This window comes from Oncorhynchus gorbuscha, linkage group LG15, assembly GCF_021184085.1.
Source record: "Oncorhynchus gorbuscha isolate QuinsamMale2020 ecotype Even-year linkage group LG15, OgorEven_v1.0, whole genome shotgun sequence".
Classification (NCBI taxonomy): domain Eukaryota; kingdom Metazoa; phylum Chordata; class Actinopteri; order Salmoniformes; family Salmonidae; genus Oncorhynchus; species Oncorhynchus gorbuscha.
Window position 1 is genome coordinate 79,136,777 of NC_060187.1, and position 15,789 is coordinate 79,152,565.

At 51.5% G+C, this 15,789-nt stretch overlaps 1 protein-coding gene across 1 annotated transcript in view; it reads right to left on the reverse strand.

The window, feature by feature from the left end:
• Nucleotides 1-15,789, reverse strand: part of LOC123997340 (glutamate receptor ionotropic, NMDA 2D-like) — a 156,652-nt gene that overhangs the window by 80,456 nt on the left and 60,407 nt on the right. Inside the window, exons 10-11 of the mRNA XM_046301478.1 lie at nucleotides 8,891-9,120; nucleotides 7,177-7,337 (exon numbers count right to left, since the gene is read on the reverse strand). Of these exons, the coding sequence (XP_046157434.1) occupies nucleotides 7,177-7,337; nucleotides 8,891-9,120 (391 nt within the window). The remainder of the gene's footprint in view (nucleotides 1-7,176; nucleotides 7,338-8,890; nucleotides 9,121-15,789) is intronic.

The following is a 15,789-nucleotide window of genomic DNA, read 5'->3' on the forward strand; positions in this document are numbered from 1 at the left end:
CAGAGAGAAGAAGAGGAGAGTGGAGAGGAGAGGGATGCAGAGAGAAGGAGAGGAGAGGGTAGAGGGGAGGGATGGAGAGAGGAGAGGAGAGTGTAGAGGAGAGGGATGCAGAGAGAAGGAGAGGAGAGGGTAGAGGGGAGGGATGCAGAGAGAAGGAGAGGAGAGTGTAGATGAGAGGGATGCAGAGAGAAGGAGAGGAGAGGGTAGAGGGGAGTGATGGAGAGAGAAGGAGAGGAGAGTGTAGAGGACAGGGATGCAGAGAGAAGGAGAGGAGAGAGGAGGGGGATGGAGAGCGAAGGAGATGAGAGGGTAGAGGGGGGGATGGAGAGAGAAGGAGAGGAGAGAGGAGAGGAGAGGGATGCAGAGAGGAGAGGAGAGTGGAGAGGAGAGGGATGCAGAGAGAAGGAGAGGAGAGTGGAGAGGGATGGAGAGAGAAGGAGAGGAGAGTGGAGAGGGATGGAGAGAGAAGGAGAGGAGAGAGTAGAGGAGAGGGATGCAGAGAGTAGGAGAGGAGAGGGTAGAGGGGATTGATGCAGAGAGAAGGAGAGGAGAGTGTAGAGGAGAGGTATGCAGAGAGAAGGAGAGGAGAGAGTAGAGGAGAGGGATGCAGAGAGAATGAGAGGAGAGTGTAGAGGGGAGGGATGGAGAGAGAAGGAGAGGAGAGGGGAGAGGGTAGAGGGGAGGATGCAGAGAGAAGGAGAGGAGAGGGATGGAGAGAGAAGGAGAGGAGAGGGGAGAGGAGAGGGATGGAGAAAGAAGGAGAGGAGAGTGTAGAGGGGAGGGATGGAAGAGGAGAGGAGATGGTAGAGGAGAGGGATGCAGAGAGAGAAGAGAGAGAGGGGAGAGGGGAGGGATGGAGAAAGAATGAGAGGAGAGGGTAGAGGAGAGGGATGCAGAGAGAAGGAGAGGAGAGGAGAGGGGAGAGGAGAGGGTAGAGGGGAGGAATGGAGAGAGAAGGAGAGGTGAGGGGGGAGAGGAGCGGGATGCAGAGAGAAGGAGAGGAGAGTGGAGAGGAGAGGAGAGGGATGGAGGAGAGGAAGTGGGAGGGAGGAGAGTGGAGAGGGATGGAGAGGAGAGAGAGGAGAGAGTAGAGGAGAGGGATTCAGAGAGAAGGAGAGGGAGAGGGTAGAGGGGTGGGATGCAGAGAGAAGGAGAGGAGAGTGTAGAGGAGAGGGATGCAGAGAGAAGGAGAGGAGAGTGTAGAGGGGAGGGATGGAGAGAGAAGGAGAGGAGAGGATAGAGGAGAGGGTAAAGGGGAGGATGCAGAGAGAGAAGGAGAGGAGAGTGGAGAGGAGAGGGATGCAGAGAGAAGGAGAGGAGAGTGGAGAGGGACAGGGGAGGGATGGAGAGAGAAGGAGAGGAGAGGATAGAGGAGAGGGTAAAGGGGAGGATGCAGAGAGAGAGAAGGAGAGGAGAGGGATGGAGAGAGAAGGAGAGGAGAGGGGAGAGGAGAGGGATGGAGAAAGAAGGAGAGGAGAGGGTAGAGGGGAGGGATGCAGAGAGAAGGAGAGGAGAGTGTAGAGGAGAGGGATGCAGAGAGAAGGAGAGGAGAGGAGAGAGGTACAGGGGGGATGGAGAGAGAAGGAGAGGATAGGGTAGAGTACAGGGGGTGGAGAGAGAAGGAGAGGAGAGAGTGGAGAGGAGAGGGATGCAGAGAGAAGGAGAGGAGAGAAGGGAGAGGAGAGGGATGCAGAGAGAAGGAGAGGAGAGTGGAGAGGGATGCAGAGAGAGGGATGCAGAGAGAGAGAAGGAGAGGGAGTGGAGAGGAGAGGGATGCAGAGAGAAGGAGAGGAGAGTGTAGAGGGGAGGGATGCAGAGAGAAGGAGAGGATAGGGTAGAGGGGGGATGGAGAGAGAAGGAGAGGAGAGAGTAGAGGAGAGGGATGCAGAGAGAAGGAGAGGAGAGTGGAGAGGAGAGGGATGCAGAGAGAAGGAGAGGAGAGTGTACAGGGGAGGGATGGAGAGAGAAGGAGAGGAGAGGATAGAGGAGAGGGTAAAGGGGAGGATGCAGAGAGAAGGAGAGGAGAGGGATGGAGAGAGAAGGAGAGGAGAGGGGAGAGGAGAGGGATGGAGAAAGAAGGAGAGGAGAGTGTAGAGGGGAGGGATGGAAGAGGAGAGGAGATGGTAGAGGAGAGGGATGCAGAGAGAAAGAGAGGAGAGGGGAGAGGGGAGGGATGGAGAAAGAATGAGAGGAGAGGGTAGAGGAGAGGGATGCAGAGAGAAGGAGAGGAGAGGGAGGGATGCAGGGAGAGGAGAGGGTAGAGGGGAGGAATGGATGGAGAGAGAAGGAGAGGTGAGGGGAGAGGAGCGGGATGCAGAGAGAAGGAGAGGAGAGTGGAGAGGAGAGGGATGGAGAGAGAAGGAGAGGAGAGTGGAGAGGGATGGAGAGAGAAGGAGAGGAGAGAGTAGAGGAGAGGGATTCAGAGAGAAGGAGAGGAGAGGGTAGAGGGGTGGGATGCAGAGAGAAGGAGAGGAGAGTGTAGAGGAGAGGGATGCAGAGAGAAGGAGAGGAGAGTGTAGAGGGGAGGGATGGAGAGAGAAGGAGAGGAGAGGATAGAGGAGAGGGTAAAGGGGAGGATGCAGAGAGAAGGAGAGGAGAGGGATGGAGAGAGAAGGAGAGGAGAGGAGAGGGGAGAGGAGAGGGATGGAGAAAGAAGGAGAGGAGAGGGTAGAGGGGAGGGATGCAGAGAGAAGGAGAGGAGAGTGTAGAGGAGAGGGATGCAGAGAGAAGGAGAGGAGAGGAGAGAGGAGGGGGATGGAGAGAGAAGGAGAGGATAGGGTAGAGGGGGGTGGAGAGAGAAGGAGAGGAGAGAGTAGAGGAGAGGGATGCAGAGAGAAGGAGAGGAGAGTGGAGAGGAGAGGGATGCAGAGAGAAGGAGAGGAGAGTGGAGAGGAGAGGGATGCAGAGAGAAGGAGAGGGGAGTGGAGAGGAGAGGGATGCAGAGAGAAGGAGAGGAGAGTGTAGAGGGGAGGGATGCAGAGAGAAGGAGAGGAGAGTGTAGAGGAGAGGGATGCAGAGAGAAGGAGAGGAGAGTGTAGAGGGGAGGGATGGAGAGAGAAGGAGAGGAGAGAGTAGAGGAGAGGTATGCAGAGAGAAGGAGAGGAGAGTGTAGAGAGGGAGGGATGGAAGAGAAGGAGAGGAGAGTGTAGAGGAGAGGGATGCAGAGAGAAGGAGAGGAGAGTGTAGAGGGGAGGGATGGAGAGAGAAGGAGAGGAGAGAGTAGAGGAGAGGTATGCAGAGAGAAGGAGAGGAGAGTGTAGAGAGGGAGGGATGGAAGAGAAGGAGAGGAGATGGTAGAGGAGAGGGATGCAGAGAGAAGGAGAGGCGAGGGGAGAGGGGAGGGATCGAGAAAGAAGGAGAGGAGAGAGTAGAGGAGAGGGATGCAGAGAGAAGGAGAGGAGAGGGGAGAGGAGAGGGATGCAGAGAGAAGGAGAGGAGAGTGTAGAGGGGAGGGATGGAGAGAGAAGGAGAGGAGAGGGGAGAGGGTAGAGGGGGTGATGCAGAGAGAAGGAGAGGAGAGGGATGGAGAGAGAAGGAGAGGAGAGGGGAGAGGAGAGGGATGGAGAAAGGAGAGGAGAGTGTAGAGGGGAGGGATGGAAGAGGAGAGGAGATGGTAGAGGAGAGGGATGCAGAGAGAAAGAGAGGAGAGGGGAGAGGGGAGGGATGGATAAAGAATGAGAGGAGAGGGTAGAGGAGAGGGATGCAGAGAGAAGGAGAGGAGAGGAGAGGGGAGAGGAGAGGGTAGAGGGGAGGAATGGAGAGAGAAGGAGAGGTGAGGGGAGAGGAGCGGGATGCAGAGAGAAGGAGAGGAGAGTGGAGAGGAGAGGGATGGAGAGAGAAGGAGAGGAGAGTGGAGAGGGATGGAGAGAGAAGGAGAGGAGAGTGGAGAGGAAAGGTATGCAGAGAGAAGAAGAGGAGAGAGTAGAGGAGAGGGATTCAGAGAGAAGGAGAGGAGAGGGTAGAGGGGTGGGATGCAGAGAGAAGGAGAGGAGAGTGTAGAGGAGAGGGATGCAGAGAGAAGGAGAGGAGAGTGTAGAGGGGAGGGATGGAGAGAGAAGGAGAGGAGAGGATAGAGGAGAGGGTAAAGGGGAGGATGCAGAGAGAAGGAGAGGAGAGGGATGGAGAGAGAAGGAGAGGAGAGGAGAGGGAGAGGAGAGGGATGGAGAAAGAAGGAGAGGAGAGGGTAGAGGGGAGGGATGCAGAGAGAAGGAGAGGAGAGTGTAGAGGAGAGGGATGCAGAGAGAAGGAGAGGAGAGGAGAGAGGAGGGGGATGGAGAGAGAAGGAGAGGAGAGGGTAGAGGGGTGGGATGCAGAGAGAAGGAGAGGAGAGTGTAGAGGAGAGGGATGCAGAGAGAAGGAGAGGAGAGTGTAGAGGGGAGGGATGGAGAGAGAAGGAGAGGAGAGGATAGAGGAGAGGGTAAAGGGGAGGATGCAGAGAGAAGGAGAGGAGAGGGATGGAGAGAGAGGAGAGGAGAGGGGAGAGGAGAGAGGGATGGAGAAAGAAGGAGAGGAGAGGGTAGAGGGGAGGGATGCAGAGAGAAGGAGAGGAGAGTGTAGAAGAGAGGGATGCAGAGAGAAGGAGAGGAGAGGAGAGAGGAGGGGGATGGAGAGAGAAGGAGAGGATAGGGTAGAGGGGGGTGGAGAGAGAAGGAGAGGAGAGAGTAGAGGAGAGGGATGCAGAGAGAAGGAGAGGAGAGGGATGCAGAGAGAAGGAGAGGAGAGGGATGCAGAGAGAAGGAGAGGAGAGTGTAGAGGGGAGGGATGCAGAGAGAAGGAGAGGAGAGTGTAGAGGAGAGGGATGCAGAGAGAAGGAGAGGAGAGTGTAGAGGGGAGGGATGGAGAGAGAAGGAGAGGAGAGAGTAGAGGAGAGGTATGCAGAGAGAAGGAGAGGAGAGTGTAGAGAGGGAGGGATGGAAGAGAAGGAGAGGAGAGGGGAGAGGAGAGGAGAGGGTAGAGGGGAGGGATGGAGAGAGAAGGAGAAGCGAGGTGAGAGGAGAGGGATGCAGAGATAAGGAGAAGAGAGTGGAGAGGAGAGGGATGCAGAGAGAAGGAGAGGAGAGAGTAGAGGAGAGGTATGCAGAGAGAAGGAGAGGAGAGGGTAGAGGAGAGGGATGCAGAGAGAAGGAGAGGAGAGTGTAGAGGGGAGGGATGGAAAGAGAAGGAGAGGAGAGTGGAGAGGGATGGAGATAGAAGGAGAGGGGAGTGGAGAGGAGAGGGATGCAGAGAGAAGGAGAGGAGAGTGTAGAGGGGAGGGATGCAGAGAGAAGGAGAGGAGAGTGTAGAGGAGAGGGATGCAGAGAGAAGGAGAGGAGAGTGTAGAGGGGAGGGATGGAGAGAGAAGGAGAGGAGAGAGTAGAGGAGAGGTATGCAGAGAGAAGGAGAGGAGAGTGTAGAGAGGGAGGGATGGAAGAGAAGGAGAGGAGAGGGGAGAGGAGACGAGAGGGTAGAGGGGAGGGATGGAGAGAGAAGGAGAGGCGAGGTGAGAGGAGAGGGATGCAGAGATAAGGAGAAGAGAGTGAGGAGGAGAGGGATGCAGGGAGAGAAGGAGAGGAGAGGGGAGAGGAGAGGGTAGAGGGGAGGGATGGAGAAAGAAGGAGAGTGTAGAGTGGGGATGAGAGGGATGCAGAGAGAAGGAGAGGAGAGGGGAGAGGAGAGGGTAGAGGGGAGGGATGCAGAGTGAAGGAGAGGAGAGGGATGGAGAAAGAAGGAAAGGAGAGGGTAGAGGAGAGGAATGCAGAGAGAAGGAGATGAGAGTGTAGAGGGGAGGGATTTAGCGAGAAGGAGAGGAGAGGGCAGAGGAGAGGGTAGAGGGGAGGGATGCAGAGAGAAGGAGAGGAGATGGCAGCGGAGAGGGTAGAGGGGAGGGATGCAGAGAGAAGGAGAGGAGAGGGCAGCGGAGAGGGTAGAGGGGAGGGATGCAGAGAGAAGGAGAGGAGAGAGTAGAGGAGAGGGATGCAGAGAGAAGGAGAGGAGAGGAGAGAGGAGAGGGTAGAGGGGAGGATGCAGAGAGAATGAGAGGGGAGGGATGGAGATAGAAGGATAGGAGAGGGGAGAGGAGAGGGATGGAGAAAGAAGGAGAGGAGAGTGTAGAGGGGAGGGATGGAAGAGAAGGAGAGGAGAGGGTAGAGGAGAGGGATGCAGAGAGAAGAGGAGGAGAGGGTAGAGGAGAGGGATGGAAAAAGAAGGAGAGGAGAGGGTAGAGGAGAGGGATGGGTAGAGGAGAGGGATGCAGAGAGAAGGAGAGGAGAGGGGAGAGGAGAGGGATGGAGAAAGAAGGAGAGGAGAGGGTAGAGGAGAGGGATGCAGAGAGAAGGAGAGGAGAGGGGAGAGGAGAGGGATGGAGAAAGAAGGAGAGGAGAGGGTAGAGGAGAGGGATGCAGAGAGAAGGAGAGGAGAGGGCAGAGGAGAGGGTAGAGGGGAGGGATGGAGGGAGAGGAGAGGGGAGAGGAGAGGGATTGAGAAAGAAGGAGAGGAGAGTGTAGAGGAGAGGGATGCAGAGAGAAGGAGAGGAGAGGGTAGAGGAGAGGGATGCAGAGAGAAGGAGAGGAGAGGGGGGAGGAGAGGGTAGAGGAGAGGGATGGAGAAAGAAGGAGAGTGTAGAGTGGGGATGAGAGGGATGCAGAGAGAAGGAGAGGAGAGGGGAGAGGAGAGGGTAGAGGGGAGGGATGCAGAGTGAAGGAGAGGAGAGGGATGGAGAAAGAAGGAAAGGAGAGGGTAGAGGAGAGGAATGCAGAGAGAAGGAGATGAGAGGGTAGAGGGGAGGGATGCAGAGAGAAGGAGAGGAGATGGCAGCGGAGAGGGTAGAGGGGAGGGATGCAGAGAGAAGGAGAGGAGAGGGCAGCGGAGAGGGTAGAGGGGAGGGATGCAGAGAGAAGGATAGTAGAGGGTAGAGGAGAGGGATGGAGAAAGAAGGGGAGGAGAGGGTAGAGGAGAGAGATGGAGAGAGAAGGACAGGAGATTGTAGAGGAGAGGGATGGAGAGAGAAGGAGAGGAGAGGGGGGAAGTATTTGACTGATCCTGTAATATAGAGTGGGACAGAGAGGACATTTTTGGGTGAGAAGTTTTAGGGTGAGAGGTTGATATTGTGAGAGGGAAGTTTAGCGGAAAGAGTGAGAGTGAGGGGATCATCTCATAGACATAGTTCAGATCCCAGAGGGGACAGAAAGAAAGACAGACCCAGTCTTGAGGTTGTTAATGGCGTCCTCCACCCCTCTCTGGTTATATTTGACCATGTAATGGTGCATGCCAGGGTAGTTACTGCGGATGTTCTTCTCTGTACTTCCATTGGGCACCGTGCCAAACTTCAGAGGGGGGTACTGCTCTGTGGGGTGCTGGAACTGAAAGAGAGGTGAGAAAGGTGAGTTTGAGTTGGGCTAAACATCCCTATTTTATGAAGAAACAATGGGCCTATGTTTGAATAGAGAGGGAAGAAGCCTGAGCTTTGCTACAGTACAAGGAAGTATATTTTTTTCTACATCAGAGAACCATAGAGACCAAATCACATAAACCGTATGAATCCAGTTTTATTCTATCTGTAGCCATGTCCAATCACCATAACACTGAGCAGTATCACGACAACAAAGTATTGACCATAAAGCACTGAGCTGTAATAGACCATGACAGTACATTCAACATCAAGCTCAAAATACCATGCTATCATATTCAACCAAAACATTGAACATCAGAAAGCAGAGAGAGAGAGAGAGAGAGAGAGAGAGAGAGAGAGAGAGAGAGAGAGAGAGAGAGAGAGAGAGAGAGAGAGAGAGAGAGAGAGAGAGAGGGAGCCTGGACATCAATGTGTGCTTGCGATTGAAATTGTTATTAAACTGAACATATTTTTAAATCAGAACATCAGAATCAAACCCTTACCTATAACCCTTACCTATAACCCTTACTTATAACCCTTACCTATAACCCTTACCTATAACCCTTACCTATAACCCTTACCTATAACCCTTACCTATAACCCTTACCTATAACCCTTACTTATAACCCTTACCTATAACCCTTACCTATAACCCTTACTTATAACCCTTACCTATAACCCTTACTTATAACCATTACCTATAACCCTTACTTATAACCCTTACCTATAACCCTTACCTATAACCCTTACCTATAACCCTTACCTATAACCCTTACCTATAACCCTTACCTATAACCCTTACCTATAACCCTTACCTATAACCCTTACCTATAACCCTTACTTATAACCCTTACCTATAACCCTTACCTATAACCCTTACTTATAACCCTTACCTATAACCCTTACCTATAACCCTTACTTATAACCCTTACCTATAACCCTTACCTATAACCCTTACCTATAACCCTTACCTATAACCCTTATAACCTATAACCCTTACCTATAACCCTTACCTATAACCCTTACCTATAACCCTTACTTATAACCCTTACCTATAACCCTTACCTATAACCCTTACCTATAACCCTTACCTATAACCCTATACCTATAACCCTTACCTATAACCCTTACCTATAACCCTTACTTATAACCCTTACCTATAACCCTATAACCTAAAACCCTTACTTATAACCCTTACCTATAACCCTTACCTATAACCCTTACCTATAACCCTTACCTATAACCCTTAATTCTAACCCTTACCTATAACCCTTACCTATAACCCTTACCTATAACCCTTACCTATAACCCTTACCTATAACCCTTACTTATAACCCTTACTTATAACCCTTACTTATAACCCTTACCTATAACCCTTACCTATAACCCTTACTTATAACCCTTACCTATAACCCTTACCTATAACCCTTACCTATAACCTTTACCTATAACCCTTACCTATAACCTTTACCTATAACCCTTACCCACCTTTAAAAAAACACACAACCATTCTTCTATGTTTACCTTTTTGTCTGAGAGTCCAGAGACAGTGTCTATGTACTCCTCCTGGATCATGAAGGCAGCCAGGTTGGCTGTGTAGGAAGCCAGGAAGATGACAGCGAAGAAGGCCCAGATCAGCACCATGATCTTACTGGTGGTTCCTCTGGGGTTCTCCACTGGGACCGAGTTATTGAACACAATGGCCCACAGCAACCACACAGACTTTCCTATGGTGAACGTAGAGCCTCCTGCCTCTGGATGGAGAGAGGGAGAGGAGGGGGTGGGGGGGAGACCAGGGTTGGGGCAGAGAGGGAGTTTGGTGGGGTGGGGTATGAGGGAGAGAGAGAGAGAGAGAGAGAGGGAGGACGTGAGGGAAAAGGAGGAGGAGAGTCCCTCACTGGAAAAGTATGAGTGCATCCAGTCAGCAGTCCTCTCAATAGAGCTTTAAATGAAGGCCTGCAGTGTTAACGGGATACCAGCATGCTAGCAGATACCAATAGAGCTTTAAATGAAGGCCTGCAGTGTTAAAGGGATACCAGCATGCTAGCAGATACCAATAGAGCTTTAAATGAAGGCCTGCAGTGTTAAAGGGATACCAGCATGCTAGCAGATAGCACAATGACTGGAAGTCTATTGGTATCGCTAGTTGGTATTGGCTTGCGAAACAGTGTTTTCAACCCATTTTACTGTAAGCAACTTGATGGACAATACTGTTCCACTCAAGATGAACCAAATCTCCAAAACCCCTGGAATGACTGATCCATGCCTTATGATAAGGTATACTTCCTGTTTTAAGGTGCTTTATTTCCTGTTTTTATTTGATCTGACCTTGTATTGATTCCATGCTCTTTTTAAGATCCTATTGTGGATTCTCTATTTCTTTACCTTTGGTACTGAACACTGCATTGAGGAGGAAGAGCTTTAAAGTAAGCATGTCACTGTACTGTTTACACCTGTTGTATTCCGTGCACGTGACAAACTTTGATTTGATATAGTAAATAATACCTTGCAGATTCCCTCTCAAGCACTTTCAATAAATATTGAACACCACTGCTTTCAACGCTGAGATGAAATCATACAATTAATTTCACCACTCATGGTCTAATCTTCACCAAGATCAAACACCAGAACCCTTATTTTAAATGACAGGAAAAAGGGATTAGAGAGATGAATGGAATGTGTGAGAGGAGGACAGAGAGGTAAAATATGTACAGCGCAACAGTTATGCTGTAAAAGACGAGAGACCTGAGAGAGAGAGACCTAATGTGAGGACCCGGTTACAAACCCAGGTCTCCGGAGTGAGAAACAGTCACTAAACCAACTGAGCCACGAATAGTCAGCAGAACCTAGAAGATGAGGCAGACACAGTAGTACTTGAGACGGTGTATTTAATGAAGTAAAAAGTGAAGTTCTTCAGGAAAACATGTAACTCCACAACCTCAAAAGGAATTCCACAAGAACAAAGGCAATCCTCCAAGACAAAAAGGCAAATCCACAAGGTGGAAGGCACAGCACAAAAAGCCTCAAAAGATACTCAAAAACAAACAAACAAGAACAAAAAACAGAACTCCACAAGAGAGTCCACCGGGATCAACAAGAGCTCACAGAGTACTAGGGCTGGGTGCTAACATACAAACACAGAGCAAAGAACTGAGTAAAACAAATGGTTTAAATACAATCAGGGGAAACGAGGCACAGGTGCAAATAATAATGGGGATCAAGGGAAAACAAAAGGTCAAAAGGCACAATGGGGGCATCTAGTGACCAAAAACCGGAACAACCCTGGCCAAATCCTGACAGAATCCCCCCCCTAGGAACGGCTCCTGACGTTCCTACCAGCTCTCTCAGGGTGGAGGGCACTGAACTGACGAATGAGGTCAGGGTCCAGTATGTCTTTGGCAGGAACCCAGAAGCGCTCCTCGGGACCGTAGCCTTCCCAGTCCACCAGATACTGCCAGGACCGCTGCACCCGGCGGGAATCCAGTATCCGATGGACGGTATAAGCCGGCTGGCCTCCAATGACACGAGGCGGAGGGGAAGGTCTGTCTGCCAGGACAAGGGGAGAAAAAACAACAGGTTTTAATAAGGAAATGTGAAACGTGGGATTAATCTTAAGGGATCTGGGTAAGTGTAGGCGATAAGAAACAGAGTTAACTCTCCTGGCAAACTTAAAGGGACCGATGTATTTTTGGGACAGCTTGCGAGACTCCACCCGTAGTGGTAAGTCTCTTGTGGAGAGCCAGACTCTCTGGCTGGGGCGCAGGGTAGGCCCGGGACGGCGACGTCTGTTGGCTTGTTGTTGGTACCTCTGTGAAGAACGCATAAGATTAAGACGGGTCTTCCTCCACATAAGCCGACAGCGTCTGACGAACTTCAAGGCTGAAGGCACTCTGACTTCTGCCTCCTGGTCCGGGAACAATGGCGGGGCATAGCCAAACTGACACTCGTGCGGGGACATACCAGTGGAGGAGGAGCGCAAGGTGTTGTGCGCGTATTCGGCCCAAACAATGAAGGACGACCATGTGGACGGGTTGTTACGAGTCATCGGAGGGTGGTTTCCAGCTCTTGATTCATCCTCTCTGTTTGGCCGTTGGACTCCGGATGGTACCCTGAAGATAGACTGGCAGAAGCCCCCATGAGTTGGCAGAAGGCCTTCCAAAACCTTGAGGCGAACTGGGGACCTCTGTCAGAAACCATATCTTGAGGAATGCCGAAGACTCGGAACACATGATTAATTACCAACTCAGCCGTTTCCTTGGCAGAAGGTAACTTATCAGAGGGACGAACCTGGCCGCCTTAGAAAACCTGTCGATTATGACTAGGATAGTAGTATTGACATGGGATGGAGAAAGGCCAGTAATAAAGTCCAACGAGATATGGGACCAGGGTCTGTGGGGAACAGGTAAAGGGTGAAGGAGTCCTTGCGGTCGGAGGTGAGAAGATTTGCCCTGGCAGCACACGGGGAAAGCATTGACGAAAGTGGCAACGTCTTCTCTTATGGTAGGCCACCAGAACTTACACTGGATGAACTCCAAGGTGCGACCTACGCCCGGATGACATGTGAGGCGAGAGGAGTGCCCCCACAGAAGGACCTGAGTCCTCACTGCCTTGGAGACAAACAACAGATTGGCAGGACCTCCTTTCGGGTCCAGTTCAATAGCTTGAGCTCGTCTCACGGTATCTTCAACTTGCCCTTAGATCGGAGCCACGATCTTAGCAGCAGGAAGGACAGGCATGTCCGTGTCATCTCGAATGGCAGGAGCGTAGACTCGGGACAGGGCATCCGGTTTGAGATTCTTCGACCCGGGCTGATAGGTGAGGATAAACTGGAATCGATTGAAGAAAAGAGACCATCTAGCTTGTCTAGAGTTCAACCGCTTCGCCTGCTGGATATACTCCAGATTTTTGTGGTCCGTAAGCACTTGAAACAGGTGAGAAGCCCCCTCGAGCCAGTGTCTCCATTCCTTCAATGCCATCTACGATCCCCCACATCGTAGTTCCTCTCAGCCGGGGTAAGCCGGTGTGAGAAGAAAGAGCACGGATGAAGCTTCTTGTCTTCACCCCTCTGAGACAGGACAGCTCCAACACCAACCTCTGAGGCGTCTACCTCCACCACAAACGGTTCATCCGTAGTCGGTAGTATCAGGATGGGAGCAGAGAGGACACGCTGCTTGAGTCCTTGGAAGGCCGTCTCAGCTTCTCTTCCCCACAAAAACCTTGCATTGCCACCCTTGGTTAAAGCTGAGAGAGGGGCTGCCACCAAGCTGAAGTTCTTGATGAACTTGCGGTAAAAGTTAGTGAAGCCCAGGAAACACTGAACTTCCTTAACGGATTTGGGGGTGGGCCAATCCGCTACCGCCCCCAGCTTTCTGGGGTCCATTTGGACTCGACCGGGTTCCACTACAAATCCCAGGAATTGTACTTGGGATGAATGGAATTCACATTTTTTCCGGCTTAACGTACAGATGGCTGTCTAGGAGGCATTTGAGTACTTGTCTGACATGCTTTGTGTGTTCTTGAAGAGAGCTCGAAAAGATGAGGATGTCATCCAAGTAAACGAACACAAATATGTTAAGCATATCCCTAAGAACATCGTTTATGAGCAATTGGAATACCGCTGGGGCATTGGTCAGGCCGAAGGGCATCACCAAGTATTCATAGTGACCAGTAGGCGTGTTGAAAGCGGTCTTCCACTCGTCACCAGGTCTGATCCGCACAAGATTGTATGCGTTCCGCAGGTCAAGCTTAGTGAAAACAAATGCTTCCTGGAGCAGCTCGAAGGCTGTGGCCATAAGGGGTAGCGGGTAACGGTTACGGATGGTTATGGTATTGAGTCCCCGGTAGTCGATACAAGGACATAATCCACCGTCTTTCTTGGCCACAAAGAAAGAAAAACCCTGCTCCTGCCGGGGAGGTGGATGGACGCATGAGGCCTGCTTCCAGAGCGTCCTTGATGTAGGTATCCATAGCAGCTCGTTCGGGTGGAGATAGGGAAATGATCCGACCCCTGGGGGGGCAAGTGCCCGGAAACAGTTCGATGGGGCAATCATAAGGTCTATGGGGTGGTAGCATGGTGGCCCTCTGTTTGCTAAATACCAGTTTGAGGTCATGGTAACACTCGGGAACTCGGGTCAGGTCGATGGATTCTAAAGACTCGGGAGTAGGACTCGGGGAATTCGGGAAAATACAAGTAGCTTGGCACGTAGGACCCCACTGCTTGATAGTGCCCACAGACCAGTCGATGTGAGGGTTATGGCTGTGAAGCCAGGGGTATCCAAGGACGAGAGGGAACTCGGAACAGGAGATCAAATGAAAGTTCATCAATTCCTGGTGTTGTGAAACTGAAAGTCGCAAGGAGGTAGTGACATGAGTGACAAGTCCAGATCCCAAAGGGCTTCCATCCAATGTAGTAACCCTCATGCGGTCACTTAGAGGTTCAGAGGGAACACCATTCTCCTTCGCCCAGACACCATCCATGAAGTTACCTGCGGCTCCAGAGTCTACCAAGGCTTGAAGGTGAATCTTGTGGTTGTCCCAGGAAAGGATGACTGGAATGAGCAGACGGGAGTTGGACGGATGGGAGGAGGTTATGTTTCCCGTTACAGTTCCCCCCCGTCTGTACGGGACAGAGCGTTTCCCTGGAGCCCGGGGCACGTGGAACGGAAATATCCCGGTTTGCCGCAATATAGACAGCGTCGCTCCCTCATCCGGTGGTCTCTCTCAGCCTGGAAGATGCGTCCAATCTGCATGGGTTCCGGTGGAGCCAGCGAGGATAAAGGTGGGGACTCGGAGCTGGGACTGATAGGGGCTAGAGGTCTACGGTTGAGTTCTCTCTCTCTCAGACGCTGGTCAATGCGTGAGGCCAACTTGATCAGGGACTCGAGATTGTCCGGTGGTTCTCGAGTGGCCAGTTCATCTTGGATAGTGTCGGAAAGGCCTTTCAGAAAGCACACCGTGAGCGCCTCGTTGTTCCAGCCACTCGCTGCTGCCACCGTGCGGAACTGGATGGCATAGTCCGTCACGCTGCGCCAACCTTGGTGGAGAGTCAGGAGCTGTTTGGCTGAGTCAGGACCACTGCTTGGGCCTTGAAACACTCGTTTTAATTCCTCAGCAAAGGCAGAGTAGCTGGCACAGCAGGAACTATGGGCATCCCACACAGCAGTAGCCCAGGCCAGGGCTTTTTCCAACAGCAGGGTAATGATATATGCGATCTTAGACCGGTCGGTGGGGAACGACGAGGGTTGCAGCTCCAAGCACTTGGATCACCTGAGAACCGTTGGGGAGGTGGAAGACGAGGTTCAGCCAGAGGGTTAACTGCCATGGGTACATGAATCTGAGGTACTGGGACGGGAACTGTTGCCAGGGTAAGTCGATCAGATATCTGCTTTATGGAAGTCAGCATCTCCGACAGAAGATGAGAATGTCTAGCCATTAAGGCCTCTTGCTGAACCAGGGCGGCTTCGTGGCGTTGGACAGTCTCCTGGTGGTGGGACAGCATGGCAACAAGGTCCTGGGAACTGGCTGCCTCTGGGTTCATTTTTGGCTCTGTGTTTCTGTCAGGACCCGGTTACGAACCCGGGTCTCCGGAGTGAGAAACAGTCACTAAACCAACTGAGCCACGAATAGTCAGCAGAACCCAGAAGATGAGGCAGACACAGCAGTACTTGAGACGGTGTATTTAATGAAGTAAAAAGTGAAGTTCTTCAGGAAAACATGTAACTCCACAACCTCAAAAGGAATTCCACAAGAACAAAGGCAATCCTCCAAGACAAAAAGGCAAATCCACAAGGTGGAAGGCACAGCACAAAAAGCCTCAAAAGATACTCAAAAACAAACAAACAAGAACAAAAAACAGAACTCCACAAGAGAGTCCACCGGGATCAACAAGAGCTCACAGAGTACTAGGGCTGGGTGCTAACATACAAACACAGAGCAAAGAACTGAGTAAAACAAATGGTTTAAATACAATCAGGGGAAACGAGGCACAGGTGCAAATAATAATGGGGGTCAAGGGAAAACAAAAGGTCAAAAGGCACAATGGGGGCATCTAGTGACCAAAAACCGGAACAACCCTGGCCAAAACCTGACAGGTGTGCTATGTGTTACTGGTGTGCTATGTGTTACTGGTGTGCTATGTGTTACTGGTGTGCTATGTGTTACTGGTGTGCTATGTGTTACTGGTGTGCTATGTGTCCTGACACCTAAGAGAGAGAGAGAGACCTATAAGAGAGAGAGAGACCTAAGAGAGAGAGAGATAGACCTAAGAGAGACCTAAGAGAGAGAGAGAGACCTGAGAGAGAGAGAGAGAGAGAGAGAGAGAGAGAGAGAGAGAGAGAGAGAGAGAGAGAGAGAGAGAGAGAGAGATAAGAGAGAGAGAGAAACCTAAGAGAGAGAGAGAGAGAGAGAGTGCACCCACCTGTGAC